This window comes from Zea mays, chromosome 5 (genome assembly GCF_902167145.1).
Source record: "Zea mays cultivar B73 chromosome 5, Zm-B73-REFERENCE-NAM-5.0, whole genome shotgun sequence".
NCBI classification, from domain to species: domain Eukaryota; kingdom Viridiplantae; phylum Streptophyta; class Magnoliopsida; order Poales; family Poaceae; genus Zea; species Zea mays.
In genome coordinates, this window is record NC_050100.1 from 184,714,678 (window position 1) to 184,730,071 (window position 15,394).

The 15,394-nt window shown below is 50.5% G+C and overlaps 2 protein-coding genes across 3 annotated transcripts; both read left to right on the forward strand.

Moving 5' to 3' along the window:
• The first annotated feature begins 247 nt into the window (after positions 1-247).
• LOC100281189 (uncharacterized) lies at positions 248-9,801 on the forward strand. 2 transcript variants are annotated; one of them, XM_008645373.2, is made up of 10 exons: positions 248-813; positions 900-1,149; positions 1,247-1,471; positions 1,654-1,800; positions 7,470-7,562; positions 8,228-8,347; positions 8,690-8,800; positions 8,873-9,001; positions 9,122-9,220; positions 9,399-9,801. In XM_008645373.2, the coding sequence occupies exons 1-10, from the start codon at positions 767-769 to the stop codon at positions 9,477-9,479; spliced, it is 1,302 nt and encodes a 433-aa protein (XP_008643595.1). In that variant the 5' UTR covers positions 248-766; the 3' UTR covers positions 9,480-9,801.
• Positions 9,802-12,989: 3,188 nt separating this feature from the next.
• LOC100285743 (ubiquitin family protein) lies at positions 12,990-15,177 on the forward strand. The gene is made up of 2 exons (NM_001158634.2): positions 12,990-13,332; positions 14,559-15,177. The coding sequence occupies exons 1-2, from the start codon at positions 13,062-13,064 to the stop codon at positions 14,783-14,785; spliced, it is 498 nt and encodes a 165-aa protein (NP_001152106.1). The 5' UTR covers positions 12,990-13,061; the 3' UTR covers positions 14,786-15,177.
• Positions 15,178-15,394: the final 217 nt, after the last annotated feature.

Genomic DNA, 15,394 nt, shown 5'->3' on the forward strand with positions numbered 1-15,394 from the left:
TAAACATAATAAATTTATGATTAATAAATATTTACTCTAGTATTACCAAAGTAAATTATGAATTAATTAGACTTAATAGACCTATCTGTATAATTAGTCTTATAATTAAACTATATATAATAGTTTTAACAAGTATTTAAATATTCGAGGCGACCGAACTGGTGTATGAGATATTGAGATCCAAACTAGTCCGAAATACGGGCAACCTGCTCTCTCTCGAGAAAAAAAAATCCGCCAGATTTGGGCCCACCTGTCAACAGGCAGCGAAGCGCCTGGAGACTGGAGTGGAGAGCGGAGAGAAGGACATGCACGGAGACGGAGGCGTCGGTGGCGGTGTCGCCATCATCCTGCACGCCACCAGCGACGAACACGCACGCGACGCGACGCAGCCTTGTCACGCCAGGACAAATCCAGCGCTCCCCAAAGCAGAAAGACCGCGACCCAAAGCAAGCTCAAGCCGCTCCGCTCCTCCAGTCTCCAGTCTCCACCGCCCGCCAACCCCGAGATATACCTCCCTTCCTCTCGAAGCTTCGTCTGCAGACGAAGTCGCCGGCTCTTCCCTCGGCGCTGGTGCCGGTGGGTTGCCTGTGGCGGTGGGTGGGTGGCCGGGTGGTGGTGTTGCTGGGATGCCCGCCGCGACGGCGACCGCAGCCCGCCTCCGCGTGCCGCTGCCAAAAGCCGCCCACCACTCGCCCTGCTCGAGCCGGCGCCACCCCGACTGCCGCCGCCGCTGACGAGACGAGCGGCCACACGCTTGGCGCGCGCCATGGATGCCTTGTCCCGCCCTGCTGTCGTCATCGACAACGGCACCGGGTACGCCCCTCCCACTCCCTAGATCTGCGCGCGGAGGCGCGACGGCGGTGAGCCACGCTGCTGATCTGTTCCGGCTCTCGCGGCAGGTACACGAAGATGGGGTTCGCGGGGAACGTGGAGCCCTGCTTCATCACCCCCACTGTCGTCGCCGTCAACGATTCCTTCTCCGGCTCCGCCCAGCCGGCGGTGAGGGGCACCCCCGCCAGGGGGAACTGGCTCGCTCAGCACAGCGCCGGCGTCATGGCTGACCTCGACTTCTACATCGGCGACGAAGCGCTGGCCCGATCCCGCGCCAGCAGCTCGCATAGTTTGAGCTATCCCATCCGCAACGGCCAGGTGGGCGCTCCAGCTGTGTACTGCCGTGTCCAGTTGCTGGTGTTTTTTTTTCGCGACCTTACTTACGATTGATTTGGGCTGGAGCGAACTCTTTCAGGTGGAGAATTGGGATACCATGGAGAGGTTCTGGCAACAGTGCATCTTCAATTACCTCCGGTGCGACCCAGAAGATCATTATTTTCTTCTAACTGAGAGCCCTCTGACTGCCCCCGAGACCCGGGAGTACACCGGAGAGATCATGTTCGAGACGTTCAATGTGCCTGGCCTCTATATTGCAGTCCAACCTGTCCTTGCGCTGGCTGCTGGGTACACTACAACCAAGGTTAGTCATCGGAGCTTAGCCCTGCACTTTTGCATAGGCATGCCTGACACTAAAATGGATGGCAATTGCATTCAGCAGGCCATGTTTCAGTGTACTTGAAAATGTTTCATCACTGTTTCTCTTCTTTGTTGAGCGATCATCACACTCTTATATTTATGAGAAACTTCATGCTTTGTTTTCAGTGTGAAATGACAGGTGTTGTAGTTGATGTGGGTGATGGGGCTACCCATATCGTTCCGGTTGCTGATGGTTATGTCATTGGGAGCAGTATCAGATCTATTCCAATTACAGGCAAGGATGTTACCCAGTTTATTCATCAACTTCTAAAGGTAGCTTCCTCTGCCTTCTTGTTGACTGTAGAAGGACACTACTCAACTTGTCTAGATAACGGTACTATCTACATTTAACGGTAAAATATCATGTGCAATCGTGCAATCAACGAATCTGAAACATTAAGGGCCTGTTTGGTTTGATGCCTAACTTGCCACACTTTGCCTAACTTTTCTGCCTAAGGTTAGTTCTTCAATTCGAACGACTAACCTTAGGCAAAGTGTGGCACATTTAGCCACGAACCAAACAACCCTTAAGTCTGTATCCAATGGTAACTGCCGTTATATTTATATCCTTTCACCTCGCACACCGTTGAAATTTGCCAACCCCCCCCCCCCCCCCCCCCCCTGAAATAGCTACCGTCAGATATAGATTGAACATCTCATATTGGATGATTGCACAGATATGAGTGATTGCACACGATATGTCCCCGAGAATAGAAATATGAAATTGTGGTTCATCTGGAGAAGCAGCTATCTTAATGGTATATTTGTTGTATAATAAATAATAATATATCAAACAATAAGTTTCACTTGAACATTCATTCAAGAAAAAGCTCCACCTGAACATGTTAATGATAGCCGCATCATGCAATAAAACCGCAGCTGCTCTCTCTCTCTCTCTAAATGCATAGGTTTGTTGGATTTGTAGAAAGGAAGAATGGACTGAATCACCACACACCCATTGAGGGTGGGGAGCCTGTCATATATAGCCAATAGGCATGCATGGAAAGTACATGTATGGAAGGCTATTCCCTGTACAAGGAAACAGACCTAGGCTATAGATAGAAAGTAATCCTAGGCTATACAAGGCAGCTAGCCAATCTAGGGGATTACAATCAATCGCAATCAGGCTCTGATTGATCCTGATATATACATATCCTAATACCCGCCCGCAGTCTGAGCGGGAGAATCACGGACGCAAAGACTGGTCCGAAAATCGGTGAAGAGCTGTACGGGCAGACCCTTGGTCATGATGTCGGCAAACTGGTGCGTAGACGGAACATGAAGAACTCGGAACTGCCCCAGAGCTACCTTCTCACGGACGAAGTGGATGTCGATCTCGATGTGCTTCGTGCGGCGGTGATGGACTGGGTTGGCTGCCATGTACACAGCGCTCACATTGTCACAGTAGACCACGGTCGCGTGCGGGATGGAGATGTGCAGCTCATGTAGTAGCTGACGCAGCCAGCAGCACTCGGCAACAGCATGGGCCACAGCACGGTACTCTGCTTCGGCGCTGGAGCGAGAAACAGTCGTCTGACGCTTGGACGACCATGACACCAGATTGTCGCCGAGGTAGACGCAGAAGCCGGAGGTGGAGCGACGCGTGTCGGGGCAGCCGGCCCAGTCGGCATCGGAGTAGGCTGTGAGCTGATCAACGGCGCCGGGTCCCAAGTGCAGACCTGCCGACAGGGAGCCCTTGACATAGCGCAGGATGCGCTTGATTAGCGCAAGGTGTGGCTCGCGAGGGTCGTGCATGAAGAGGCAGACTTGCTGGACAGCATAGGCCAGGTCCGGCCTTGTCAGGGTGAGGTACTGGAGAGCACCAGCGAGGCTCCGATACTCCGAGGGGTTGGCGACTGGAGCGCCCTCGGAGGCAGACAGCTTGGTCCGGGCATCCACTGGAGTAGCTGTCGGGTGGCATTCAGACATGCCAGCGCGCTGGAGGAGATCAACGGCGTACTGCCGCTGAGAGAGGAACAGTCCACTGCTGTCTCGTGTCACCGAGATGCCGAGGAAATGGTGGAGATCCCCGAGGTCCGTCATGGCAAACTCCGACGATAGGCGGGAGGTGACGTGCTGGAGAAGAGCTGGTGATGATGCGGTGATGATGATGTCGTCGACGTAGAGGAGGAGATAGGCCATGGCGTCTCCCGTCTTGTAGATGAACAGGGAGGCATCCGTTTTGGAGGTGGTGAAGCCAATGCTTCGGATGAAGCTGGAGAAGCGCTGATTCCAGGCTCGCGGTGCCTGCTTAAGCCCATACAAGGACTTCTGCAACAGGCAGACAGAGTTAGGTGCAGCGGGGTCGACGAATCCTTTCGGCTGCTCGCAGTAAACAGTCTCCTCGAGGTTGCCGTGGAGGAAGGCATTCTTCACGTCGAGCTGCCGGATGGGCCAGTCTCGGGACGCAGCAATGCTGAGGACGGTGCGGATCGTGGCCGGCTTGACGACTGGGCTGAATGTTTCGTCGTAGTCGACGCCTTCCTCCTGGGAAAAGCCACGAACGACCCAGCGTGCCTTGTGCCGGGCGAGGGAGCCGTCGGAGTGGAGCTTGTGTTTGAACAGCCACTTTCCAGTGACAATGTTCGCACCAGGCGGCCGAGGTACAAGGCGCCAAGTGCCGTTGTCGATCAACGCCTTGTACTCGTCCGCCATCGCAGCACGCCAATTTGGATCGGCCAGGGCACTGCGATAGTTCGCCGGAATTGGCGAGGCGACGGAGGCGGAGAAGCCGAAGCGCTGGACAGTGCGGAGGGAGCCAGTCTGTGAGCGTGTCACAGGCCGGTTTGCTGCAGTAGATAGGAGCCGAGCCGCTGGAGCCGCTGGGGGCGAAGCTGGTGCAGCCGCTGTTGGCGCTGGAGGTGCAGCAGGCACAGGAGCCACCTCCTCGGTGACCGGTGCTGCTGGGGGCTGGGCGCGGCGAGTGTAGGTGCTGCCGAAGCGTTGGCCACCAGGCGGAGGAGCCGCCGACTGCCCCACTTGGGGCCCTCGAGCGCCCAGCTGTGGCCCGCCCGCAGGATGAACCCGGGGGCCGAGCTGAAGGATGGCCGGGTCTAGGAGCACCTGGAGATCATCCTCGCTGCTGGCAGCGAGCGATGGAGGAGTGCTTGCTGGTGCCGGCAAGGAGGTGAGGTCCTGCATCAGAAAATCAAGTGACGACGGCATGGAGCCCGCCGATGGTGCAGCCGAGAATGGGAACACAGACTCATCAAAAATGACATGGCGCGAGGTAATGATGCGGCGAGTGGACATGTCAAGACAGCGATAGCCCTTGTGGGAAGATGGGTATCCGAGGAAGACACAAGGAGTGGATCGAGGGGCGAGTTTGTGGGGGGAGGTGGCAGTAAGGTTCGGATAGCAGAGACATCCGAAGATGCGAAGGGAGGCGTAATCTGGGAGTGTGCCGTGAAGTATGTGGTGAGGTATTTGGTTTTGTATGGAGGAGGAGGGGCGCCTATTGAGGAGGTAAGTTGCTGTTGCGAGGGCCTCAGCCCAGTATGGAGGTGGCATGAACGCATGGAGCAGCATGGTGCGGATGGTGTTGTTGGTAGTGCGGAGCATGCGTTCGGCCTTGCCGTTTTGTGGTGAGGTATAGGGGCAGGAAAGGCGGAGAGTAATGCCATGACTAGTGAGGAAGGAGGTGGTGGCGTGGTTGACAAACTCGGTCCCATTATCAGCTTGGAAGGATTTAGGTGTGGTACCAAACTGGGTTTGAGCGTATGCAATGAAGTCAATCATGTGGCGGTGCACCTCAGATTTGTGACGAAGTGGGAAGGACCAGCTGTAATGGGAATAATCATCGAGTATAATAAGGTAATATTTGAACCCAGAATTGCTTAGTACGGGAGATGTCCAGACGTCGCAGTGAAGTAAATCAAACGGAGCATGAGTTACAGATGTTGAATGACTAAATGGGAGGCGCACATGCTTGCCTAGTTGACAGGCATGGCAGAGGCATGGCGAGTTTTTATTGTAGGAAATGACCGACATGCTGCGAAGTTTGGCGAGGCTGGAAGGACCGGGGTGGCCGAGGCGATGATGCCACAATGACGACGTGGTGGCGAGGCTGCAGGAGGGAGCTGTGGTGGAGGGGTAGGTGTAGAGGTCGCCACCACTATTGCAGCGAAGAGTCACGCGCCCCGTCCGGTTGTCCTTGACAGAAAAACCGGAAGCGTCAAATTCAATTGAACAAGAGTTGTCACGGGTGAATTGACGAACAGAAAGGAGATTGCGCACAAGTGCAGGTGCAACCAGAACATTGTTAAGACGGTAGGTAGAGGTGGGGGAGGAGAGTGTGGATGTGCCACGGCAGGTGATAGGTATGGTGGTGCCATTTCCAACTGTGATGCCGAATGGGGGAGGGGGGAGACGGGACAGGAGTATACCAGCCGAAGACGACATGTGAGTTGTGGCGCCGGTGTCAAGGACCCAAGGAGAGGACCCTTGGAGGGACATCTGGTTCAGTGTGGCTATGAGGCCAGCCTGATCCCAGCCGCCCTGCTCTGCCATTGGTGGAGCAGGGTTGTCGGAGTACTGGACAGGGGCCAGCGCAGTGTGCGCCTGGGCCTGAGTGAAGGGGCCGAGGATGCCAGGACTGCGCCAGGCTGGGGTCGGCACCGGCGGGCGCCAGGGCTGCTGATGCACCCCGGCGGTCCAGGGGGGGTAGCAGTACCAGGGGGTGGCAGGAAACCTGGGACCGCCGCCGGAGTGGGATCCGCCCTTGCCTTTCTTCTTCCAGCGACCGCCGCCACCACCTGGGTTGCCGCCGCTGTTGGAGCGACTGCCGTGACCGCCCGGTCTGCTGGCTGTGGAACCGCCGCCGTTGGTGGTGGGGGCGGTGCGGCAGCCGGTGCCGCATGATGCGTGGAACGCCGTCTGGTCCGCAACCGTGCCTTCGTTGGCGAGGCGGAGTTCCTTTAGCACGAGCTTCTCGCGAGTGGTGGCGAAGTCCGGCAGCGGGTGTGAGTCGGCGATGTTGTCGGCGGTGCTGGCGAAGCGTGGGTTGAGGCCACGGAGGAGGTTGAGGACGAGCTCCGCGTCAGTGATGGTGCGGCCGACATCGCGGAGCGCGTCGGCGGTGGCCTTCATGCGCTGAGCGTAGTCGTTGATGGAGGAGTCGCCCTGAGTCATCGAGTGAAACTCGTGGCTCAGAAAAATGGCGCGTGGAGCCTTGTTGGCCTCGAAGAGGCGCTTTATGGCGACCCAGAGTTCGCGCGCGGTCTGGTTTGGAGCCGCGGCGAGGCCGATGACGTCGGGACCAGCCGAGCCGAGAAGCCAGCTGCGAACGCAGGCATCGGCGATGCCCCAAGAAGGATCTGTGGGACGGGCTTCCTGCAGTCCGTCAATATGCGAGAGGAGAGCGAATTTGCCACAGAGAGAGGTGAAGAATGGTGCCCACTGGTTGAAGTTGGGTTTTGCCAGCTCAAGAGTCACTGGGATATGATTCTTGACATTGATCGTCGCATAGGGGGCGACAAACACAGCGGGGGCAGGATTGGTGGCTGCGTCGGTCATGGCGACCTAGGAGGGAGAAGAGGCGGCGCAGCAGGGAGGTGGTGGCGCTGCGGCACAGCAGGGTGGGGATGGTGCGGCAGCAGGGAGGGAAGCGCAGGATCTAGAGAACAGGATTATCAGTTTAACTCGGAACTTGGCCCAAGATGTGAATATATTCTAAATTATTTACACATAACTGTTGTTCTCTTATAAAGATTGTAGCTATGCCTTTCTGGATAAATTGGACAACTATGATATTGATATGATCAAAACTATTTCCATTGCATGTAACTTGTTTGGTGAATTGATTTACAGTTTCACTTTGACATAGATACAAAGGACACCTATTTCTTAGATAGTTTGATATAATCTTCTTTCATAAAATGACACTAAACAATTGTATTATATTTATATGCATGAGTCACTGGGTCCCCTCTTTTTGCATGCAGGAAAGAGGTGAGAACATTCCAGCAGAAGAATCTTTTGATGTAGCAAGAAGGATTAAAGAAATGTACTGCTATACTTCTTCGGACATTGTGAAGGTATTTAAATGTCTTGTTATGTTCGCTGGTGGACATATGTATTTTGCTTTAGAAGAACATTTTTTAAGAAATTCAGAAGAATGTGGGTGGAATTGGTTCTCTTTTGCACTTCATGGCAATGCATTTTGTTTAAAGTATTGTATATCAGCCACCTAGTTGATCCATTGAAAAATTTACACCTAATACTATATTGATTGAGATTTGATTATTTAAAACATTGTTTGTGAAAGAAAACCTGCTTTTTCCAAATAATGCCATCTATTTTTTGTTTCATATTTTTTCCACTGGTGAATGTTTTTCTTTAAGGGCTACTTTAAATCCCCTCTGGGATTCCCGAGGATTGAGGAAAAAATTAAGCTAATTTCCCCCTCAATTCCTGGAAATCCCGGAAAGGGTTTAAGTTTCCAAACTAGCCCTAAGTATTCCGTTCCACTCCTTCGAGTTTCTAGCCATGGAGTTTTTTTATAGAAGAAATGGTCCTTCCAAAAGGACATTTAGTCATAATCCACCTTAGGGCTTTTCGTTTTGCTCTCAATCTATGGATTGGGGTGGATTGAGTGGGTTTAAATTCTAAATAAGTCGAAATCTTTCATAATTTTTTTCAATCTCATTCAATCCACATGGGATAAGAATAACCGAACATGGCCTTACTGTTGCTTTTTCAGGAATTCAATAAACATGACAAGGAGCCATCAAAGTACATTAAACACTGGACGGGCACCAAACCGAAGACTGGTGCAAAATACACATGTGACATTGGATATGAGCGATTCCTAGGGCCTGAGGTATTTGGTTTTACTAAACAGAGCATACAGATATGTAGTAACTTCTATTTCACCATTCGTGTCAGACTTGCAGTAATTGGTTGTAGCTTGTAGGTAGACAATGACATGCAGAACTACTCCCTTTTGTTAATCTGAGTTCACTTTACTTCACTTGTACCTGAGTTAAGTACTTAAGTTGGCTTCGTAGAATACCTAGTTTGACACTTTTGAGTTCAAACCTTTATGATTATGATGAATGTGACTGCAATGCTAACTTTTCTTCAAGTACATTTTTGCTATACATGTTAATTTTAGCATTATATTTTAATTCAACCTTCTTATATTAGTGTCAAATCTGCGCAGATCTTCTTCAACCCAGAGATATATAACAACGACTTCACCACTCCTTTGCAAGTTGTTATTGACAAGTGCATCCAATCATCTCCAATCGACACAAGGAGGGCTCTTTATAAGGTTCTTATGATCCGAGTATCATTATTTATTCTAAGGCATTACATCGAGTCTGAAGGATTTCCAATGGCACAGAATATTGTCCTGTCTGGAGGCTCGACTATGTTCAAAGATTTCCATAGGAGGTTACAGCGGGACCTAAAGAAGATAGTGGATGCACGGGTCCGTGCATCTAATAGCCGGCTTATTAGTGGGGATGCTAAGGTACGGACTTCCTGATTTGCTCTCCATGTCTTCCTGACAGCAAAAGAAAAGGGACAACCGGCTGGAATCGTTGCGGCTTTGCCAGTTTTTTAGTCACACCTAAATCATATTGGTTTTCAGGCCCAGCCTATAGAAGTGAACGTGGTCAGTCATCCGATCCAGAGATATGCGGTATGGTTTGGTGGCTCTGTGCTTGCTTCAACCGCCGAATTCTACGAGGTATACCAGCTCTCAGTTTATTTGTGTACATACATATATAGCATTACAAAATTTCTTGGAAAGAACCAGAACACCTGAAATTTCTGAATGTGAACTTGTCTGCTTGGACAAGTTATTACACTACCTTGGTGAAGTATGTGTGTTGCAACTTATTATGGGAGTTCTTTCCTGTGCCTAGGCTTGCCACACAAAGGCAGAGTACGAGGAGTACGGTGCCAGCATCTGCCGAACGAATCCTGTCTTCAAAGGGATGTACTGACTCAGAGCGGTTCCCTGTGGCTGACGTCGTGGATGATATCCACTCAAAGCTTAAATGGGGAGAAGTGACAGTGGTCGTGGAGACAGGACTGTCGAGAGGGATCCTGATCGTGGGGAAGCATAGCCGTACGAGCTGTACAAAAGAGAAGCGCAAATAGATAGGTTTATGTTTCACCATACAATTTAGATGCTGGTAGGCCTGACAGGATGGGTTTGCCACCCCTGCTGAATTGGGTGGCATTGTAATTTGTAGCGTCAACACTTCTGGCGGTGCGAGATTGCTCCTTGTATACATGTTGATTCGGCAGCGATGTTTTCTCTCTCTCGGTGGCTTAGTAGTTGGTACTGGTCTTTGGGCGGTTACCGGCATCGCATCTAGCGTCACGCGCTGGTCTTGCACCCCTGGCACGGTATGTAGCGTCAAGCCGTCAAGAGCGAGGACCCCCACCCTCAAATAGGCAGAAGATTTACATAGTGTTGAACAGGCGGACGGTCCTGCCCTACAGTTCCACGTGCCCCGAATTACGCATTCAGATTAATTCGGGTGATTATTTTTATCTCATGTGTGGTTATTTATCTAATCACATAAAATTTGTTAGTTATCGTCTAGCAATAGGTCTATACCTCCTCTTCTATAAATATAAAAGGATGTGACTAATCGAAAACCCCGAACACATTCCAATCGAACCGATTTATTTTATTTACCTCTTTACCATAAGAGTAGATGTAACATAACTTTATTTGTAGCTTTCTATAGATCCACCTCCACCAATATTTGACTCTACATCGTCTATACTCGTCTTGGATGGCCTGTCGACCCCAAGACGACCCTAAGATCTTACCTCTCCTGGTGGCAAGATATACTTCGTCTACTTCACTCAAGATCGCTTCCTCAAACTGATCTCTAACTGATCTCTTAATTCTTAGGTGTCGAAGAAATAATCCCCAGTATTTGGGACCCATCGGTCAGCAAGCACACTAGGGGAAGAACTCCTAGTCGCTAGGGCCCATCGGTCAGTTGGAAAGAGGCAAATAAGTCAACCTTGAAAGGACCCGCCCCCGGTCGAACCCGGGGCATTGAGCCCGGGGTCGAGCATGGCAGAACAAACTGTAGCTCAGAGAATCAACTAACAAGACATTAGAGAGTGATTGATGGATTGAGATAGGGATGTTACCGATACCAATTACATCTCCCTTGTCACTATCCCCGAACATAATTTCTTGTGGTTATTGGGTTAGAAGCAAGGATTGAAACATGTCCTCTCCGGTCATGTGATTTATACATCCACTGTCAAACACTCAACTTGATCTACCGGAGGAGTAGACTTACAAAACAAGTTTAGGCTATGCTTTTAGGTGCCCAAATGGAGTTGGGCACTTGAGTGTTAGTAATAGAATTTTGTACTCACACAATTCTTTTCATGACTTTTTTTTTGTGTAGGCACCAACGTATTTTACAATTAATTTTCTTTGGCCTCATGTTAACATATAATAATAGAGGTAAGAATGAGAAATGGGAATTGGAGCCTTCCCTCAACTTGTAGACGCAACACTTTTCATCTTACCCTTTGTTATCCTCTCTAAAGCACTATACAAGGTAGTACCTGGACAGCGCACCGTTGAATGTGGTGACGGGCGGCGTCGGCGTGGCTGGCCGCGTTCCGGTTTGCTGGCGGGTGGGCGGCGGCCCGCATGCACCAGACGTCCAGACCTATGGCTAATGGTTTGCGTTGCCAGACGGATGGCCGGCCGCGTGGCTCTGGTGGACGGCGGACCCAGAGTCCCGATCCCGATCCTGTCTAATCCCTTGACCTGTCAGTCAAACTGGCATTTTCATTGGCAAGAACAAGAATGGAAGAATATAGGCAGTGTTCAATGGATAATCGTAAACCTAAAGTCCCAATCCATCCATGCCAATGACAAAGCACTTGTGAGCAAGGCTGCCGCTAACGGCCTGATCTACGAAGATACACGGTGTCGGTGTGGCACTGGCATGTATATCATACGATCCGCCGGCCGATTACCCCTAACATGCTTGGTGGAGATGCAGCGAATAGCCTAAATTGCCGCAGCACTCGCCGCCGGGGAATCGTGCGACGCCATGTGGCCGGCCCTCCGGCGCGAGAATAACGGGCGTCGCCGAAGCATGCAAGGTGTTCGACGAGGCCTCTTCGTCTCTGCAATTACACGGCGCTCCGCCGGCCCATGGCCGGTCCCGTCCGCGATTGATGCTCGCACGTGCAGCAATCAGATTGTTTTATTAATTTGGGCATCTTGCGCCGACTCAGATTGTTCGGACTTATCATCACCATCTGGCCGAGGCAATAGAATAGAAGCAGCCATCAGTACTAATTTTAATCGTAGTACTGCAGTTTCCTTGCCTGCCGGCCATGCTGTTTGTTGGGAAAAAAAATTCTTTGCATCTAGAATATAAATAATCTCTTTTAGAGTCCCTCACATTCACTAATTGATGGTCCATATAAATAGAAAAAATATTAAAGAGTTAAGTTGCAAATTTTAATATGTTTTTGTGGGTCTATAAGTGGTGGACGGGAGGAGCTGTTTGGATACGGTTCGTATAGATTTTTTTTCCCTGTTTCTTGAACAGTGAACACGCATGCAGGATGAATTACCATCCCACAGCCCACAGGGGATTGTCAGTAGCTTATAGCTTTTGGAGCGGGCGGTGCAAATTAATTAATTAACGCATACTACTATACGAATATGCAAAGCGAGCTAGGAAGGACCAAGTTGGAAATGAAATGAGTGAGCACAGAGGCCCCCACCCATGCCCACCTTAACCACCCTCGGACGGAGCCACCAGAATTTGATCCAAACGAAACGCACACTTAACTTCGGCCCTACTCAAAACACGCACGCACTGTGCAACGTACACCACTCCTCCCTCCCCGTCGTCGTCGTCGTCGTCTTCTTTCCTTGCGTTCAAAACAACGGCCATAACCAATCGCGCGCGGGGCCGGAGAGGGGCCCTAAGCTACAACTAAAACAAGAAAACTAGCGGTGGCCGGCGCGGCCAGGCCAGGCCCAGGCCATCATGGCAAGGCAAACCGTCAACCGACCACGCCCCGATCAATCATCCTCCGCCTGCTCTTGGCCTATGGCCTCCAACTCCAACTCCTCCTACCACCCGCCATCGTCCGAGGAGGCTCTCTCCTCGTCTCGTCATCTTCGGCGACAAGGAACACTCCCCATGTGCATGCAATGCGAAGCAGTAGTACTGTAATGGCAACATGCTTGTCCTCGTCCGTGTTTTCTTATTAATGAATTCTGGGGCCCTACGCTCTGTTGCATTGCATTGCATGCCTGCCTGCCAGCCCTGCCTTGACGATGGACTCGGCCGGTCCTGGACTTTAAACACACGCACGCTTCTAGTTCTAGAGCCAGCCTGCCAGGACCAGCCTTGTGCAGTTGTGCCGCAACTCCCTCCAGTCCCCTCGTCGCCCTCCTCGTCCTATATATATTAACACCCCAGCCTTGGCACCACACGTCCACACCACAGAGCCTGAAATCGGCTACACACACGCGAATTGAACCAGCCGCTAGCCCCGCGCCTTTTGCGGCCATGATCAAGCTGAGCTACTCCAAGAGGCTCTTCAAGAGGATCTCCTCCACGTCCAATAAGCAGCAGGCGGCCGCTTCCGGCGGCGGCGGTGACAATGGCAGCGCGGCCGCGGCCGGCGGAGGAGGCGCCCGGGAGATCGAGTGGGAGGTGCGGCCGGGAGGGATGCTGGTGCAGAAGAGGGACGGGAGGGGCGGCCGGGAGACGGTCGCCGTCAGGGTTTCCACCGGCTTCTCCTGGCATGATGTGTCCATCGGAGCCACCTCCACTTTTGGTGAGCAGAGCACACTCTTCTCTCCGTTTCTTTTTCTTTTTCTCTCTCTGTTTGATGAGTGGCTTTCTTTTGCGGTTGCTGGTGGATTAGCAGCACTAGTAGTACGGTTTCTTGGAACTTGGTTTCACATGGTTCCTTCTTGGAACTTTCCATCATTTTATACCGAGCTTTCTTCCCCTGCACTGCATCCTTGCGTAGGAGAAAATAAAATGTGCGTAGGAAATGTCCAGTTTTTTTTCCCTCCCTCCAATCCTCCTCGTCAGTGAATGCAGAGTAGTACGTAGTTGGTTGCTAGTCGTTGAGTGCAGTTAATAAAGAACGGAAGCAGCGCCCTTGCTCTCAAGTCTGAACTGTCCAGTACAGCAGCATCCCTGCATTTGGCATTTCCTATGCACAGCACAGTGCGTGCAATGGAGTATGCACAGCACAGCTCTGCTCCCAAATTTCCATTTACTCCTCTGACGATGACACGATGACTGGTGGTCATCAAAAAAAAAAAAAAAACTCTGATGGTCACAGCGCCGCATCTTCCTCAGAAGTCAGAACTACAGTACTTCACAGTATCTGTAGCAGCACCAAATGCTGAAGCCGAGTCATAACTTTGGTAGCTGCGATGTACAAATGTGAAAATAATAATAAAATATTTATTATAGTCGCCAGCTCATACAGTATGCCTTATTAAGACTAGCTCCAACAAGGGACCCTAAAGGGTTCTGTACCCTAAATATAGAGGATCGAATGGTCCTCTACGCCCTCCAGCAGCGTCCTCTAAACGATCCTCTAAATTTAGAGAACGCTGCTGGATTCTCTATATATAGAGTTTCTCTAAACGATCCTCTATCCATTTGAATACTTTAAATAACCGGTTTACCAAAACTAAAATATGTACAATACATTTGAGAGTATGACAAATACGTATGTATAAAAAATAAAAATAAAAAATATTTTTAATATAGATATTTGAGTGTAGAGGACGTAATTTAGAGGACGTTGTTGGAGAGGAAGGAGATATAGAGGATGAAATCTTTTAGAGAAGACTGTAAAGGACGGATATAGAGGATGAATATAGAGGACGTTGCTGGAGACAGCCTAATAGATCTTCCATTCGTTATCTAAACGGTGTGTGCACTGACACGGTTTGAATTCCATCTAAAAAGTCTGCCATTTTTTTTATTGTGTCGTAACTTACAAGCTTTGTCTCTGAAAAATAAAAATAAAATTTGCAGGGGAGCTGAAGGTGATGCTGTCCATGGTAACAGGGCTAGAGCCACGGGAGCAGAGGCTGCTGTTCAGGGGCAAAGAGAGGAACGACACCGACCACCTCCACATGGTTGGGGTGAGGGACAAGGACAAGGTCCTCCTACTAGAGGACCCGGCCCTCAAGGACATGAAGCTCCGGGCTCTGTCGGCTCGAGTCGTGCCGAGGCCGTGCCAGTCTTTTATCCAAGTGTAACTTCCCGCTACCATGCTAACTGTTACCACTATACTTGTTAGTTGTGTAATATCCTACTGCTGTTTTAGTCCCACCACCAAGGTACTTTTAGTTTCTGGAAAGCCTTTTTAAATATCCGGAATCCGAGGGGTTTGCTCTCTAAACCACTCTGTCTTTAGTGCCACTCCATGGAAGGGTCCCTGAAGACGAGAGTCAGCCATGGTGGCTGTGATGTGATTTGGAGCCTAGTGTTTGGGATGTTTTTTATGGTCCCTACTACTACTACCGTGGTCACTTCTCATTCCTACCTACTACATGCATGGGTCATGAGTAGGCATGAGTGATAAAAATTGTATGTACGTACTCCATCATGTGTTTCTGTTCGCAATGGGATTTGTTTGGATACTTTAGTACTAACTGTAATCTATATATATTGAGATGTATTATAGTGTAAATTAGTTTAAGTTATAACACAATCTAACTCAATAAATATGGATTGAGGTCAATACTAAAGTATATGAACTAGCGCTGAATGGATGAAACCAAACTTGGGTCCCTTTCCATGATGGAACTCGCACCCTTTTGGGGTGGGGTGGGGGGAGGGGATAGAGCGAATCGTAAGCGATGCTT

What these genes read in the sequence shown, in the direction of transcription:
- LOC100281189 (XM_008645373.2), top strand. Translation starts at nt 767, where the DNA reads ATGGATGCCTTGTCCCGCCCTGCTGTCGTCATCGACAACGGCACCGG. An exon ending in ATCCCATCCGCAACGGCCAG is followed by an intron (nt 1,150 to 1,246) that starts GTGGGCGCTCCA and finishes GAACTCTTTCAG; the next exon opens with GTGGAGAATTGGGATACCAT. An exon ending in AGCGATTCCTAGGGCCTGAG is followed by an intron (nt 8,348 to 8,689) that starts GTATTTGGTTTT and finishes AAATCTGCGCAG; the next exon opens with ATCTTCTTCAACCCAGAGAT.
- LOC100285743 (NM_001158634.2), top strand. Translation starts at nt 13,062, where the DNA reads ATGATCAAGCTGAGCTACTCCAAGAGGCTCTTCAAGAGGATCTCCTCC. An exon ending in CGGAGCCACCTCCACTTTTG is followed by an intron (nt 13,333 to 14,558) that starts GTGAGCAGAGCA and finishes TAAAATTTGCAG; the next exon opens with GGGAGCTGAAGGTGATGCTG.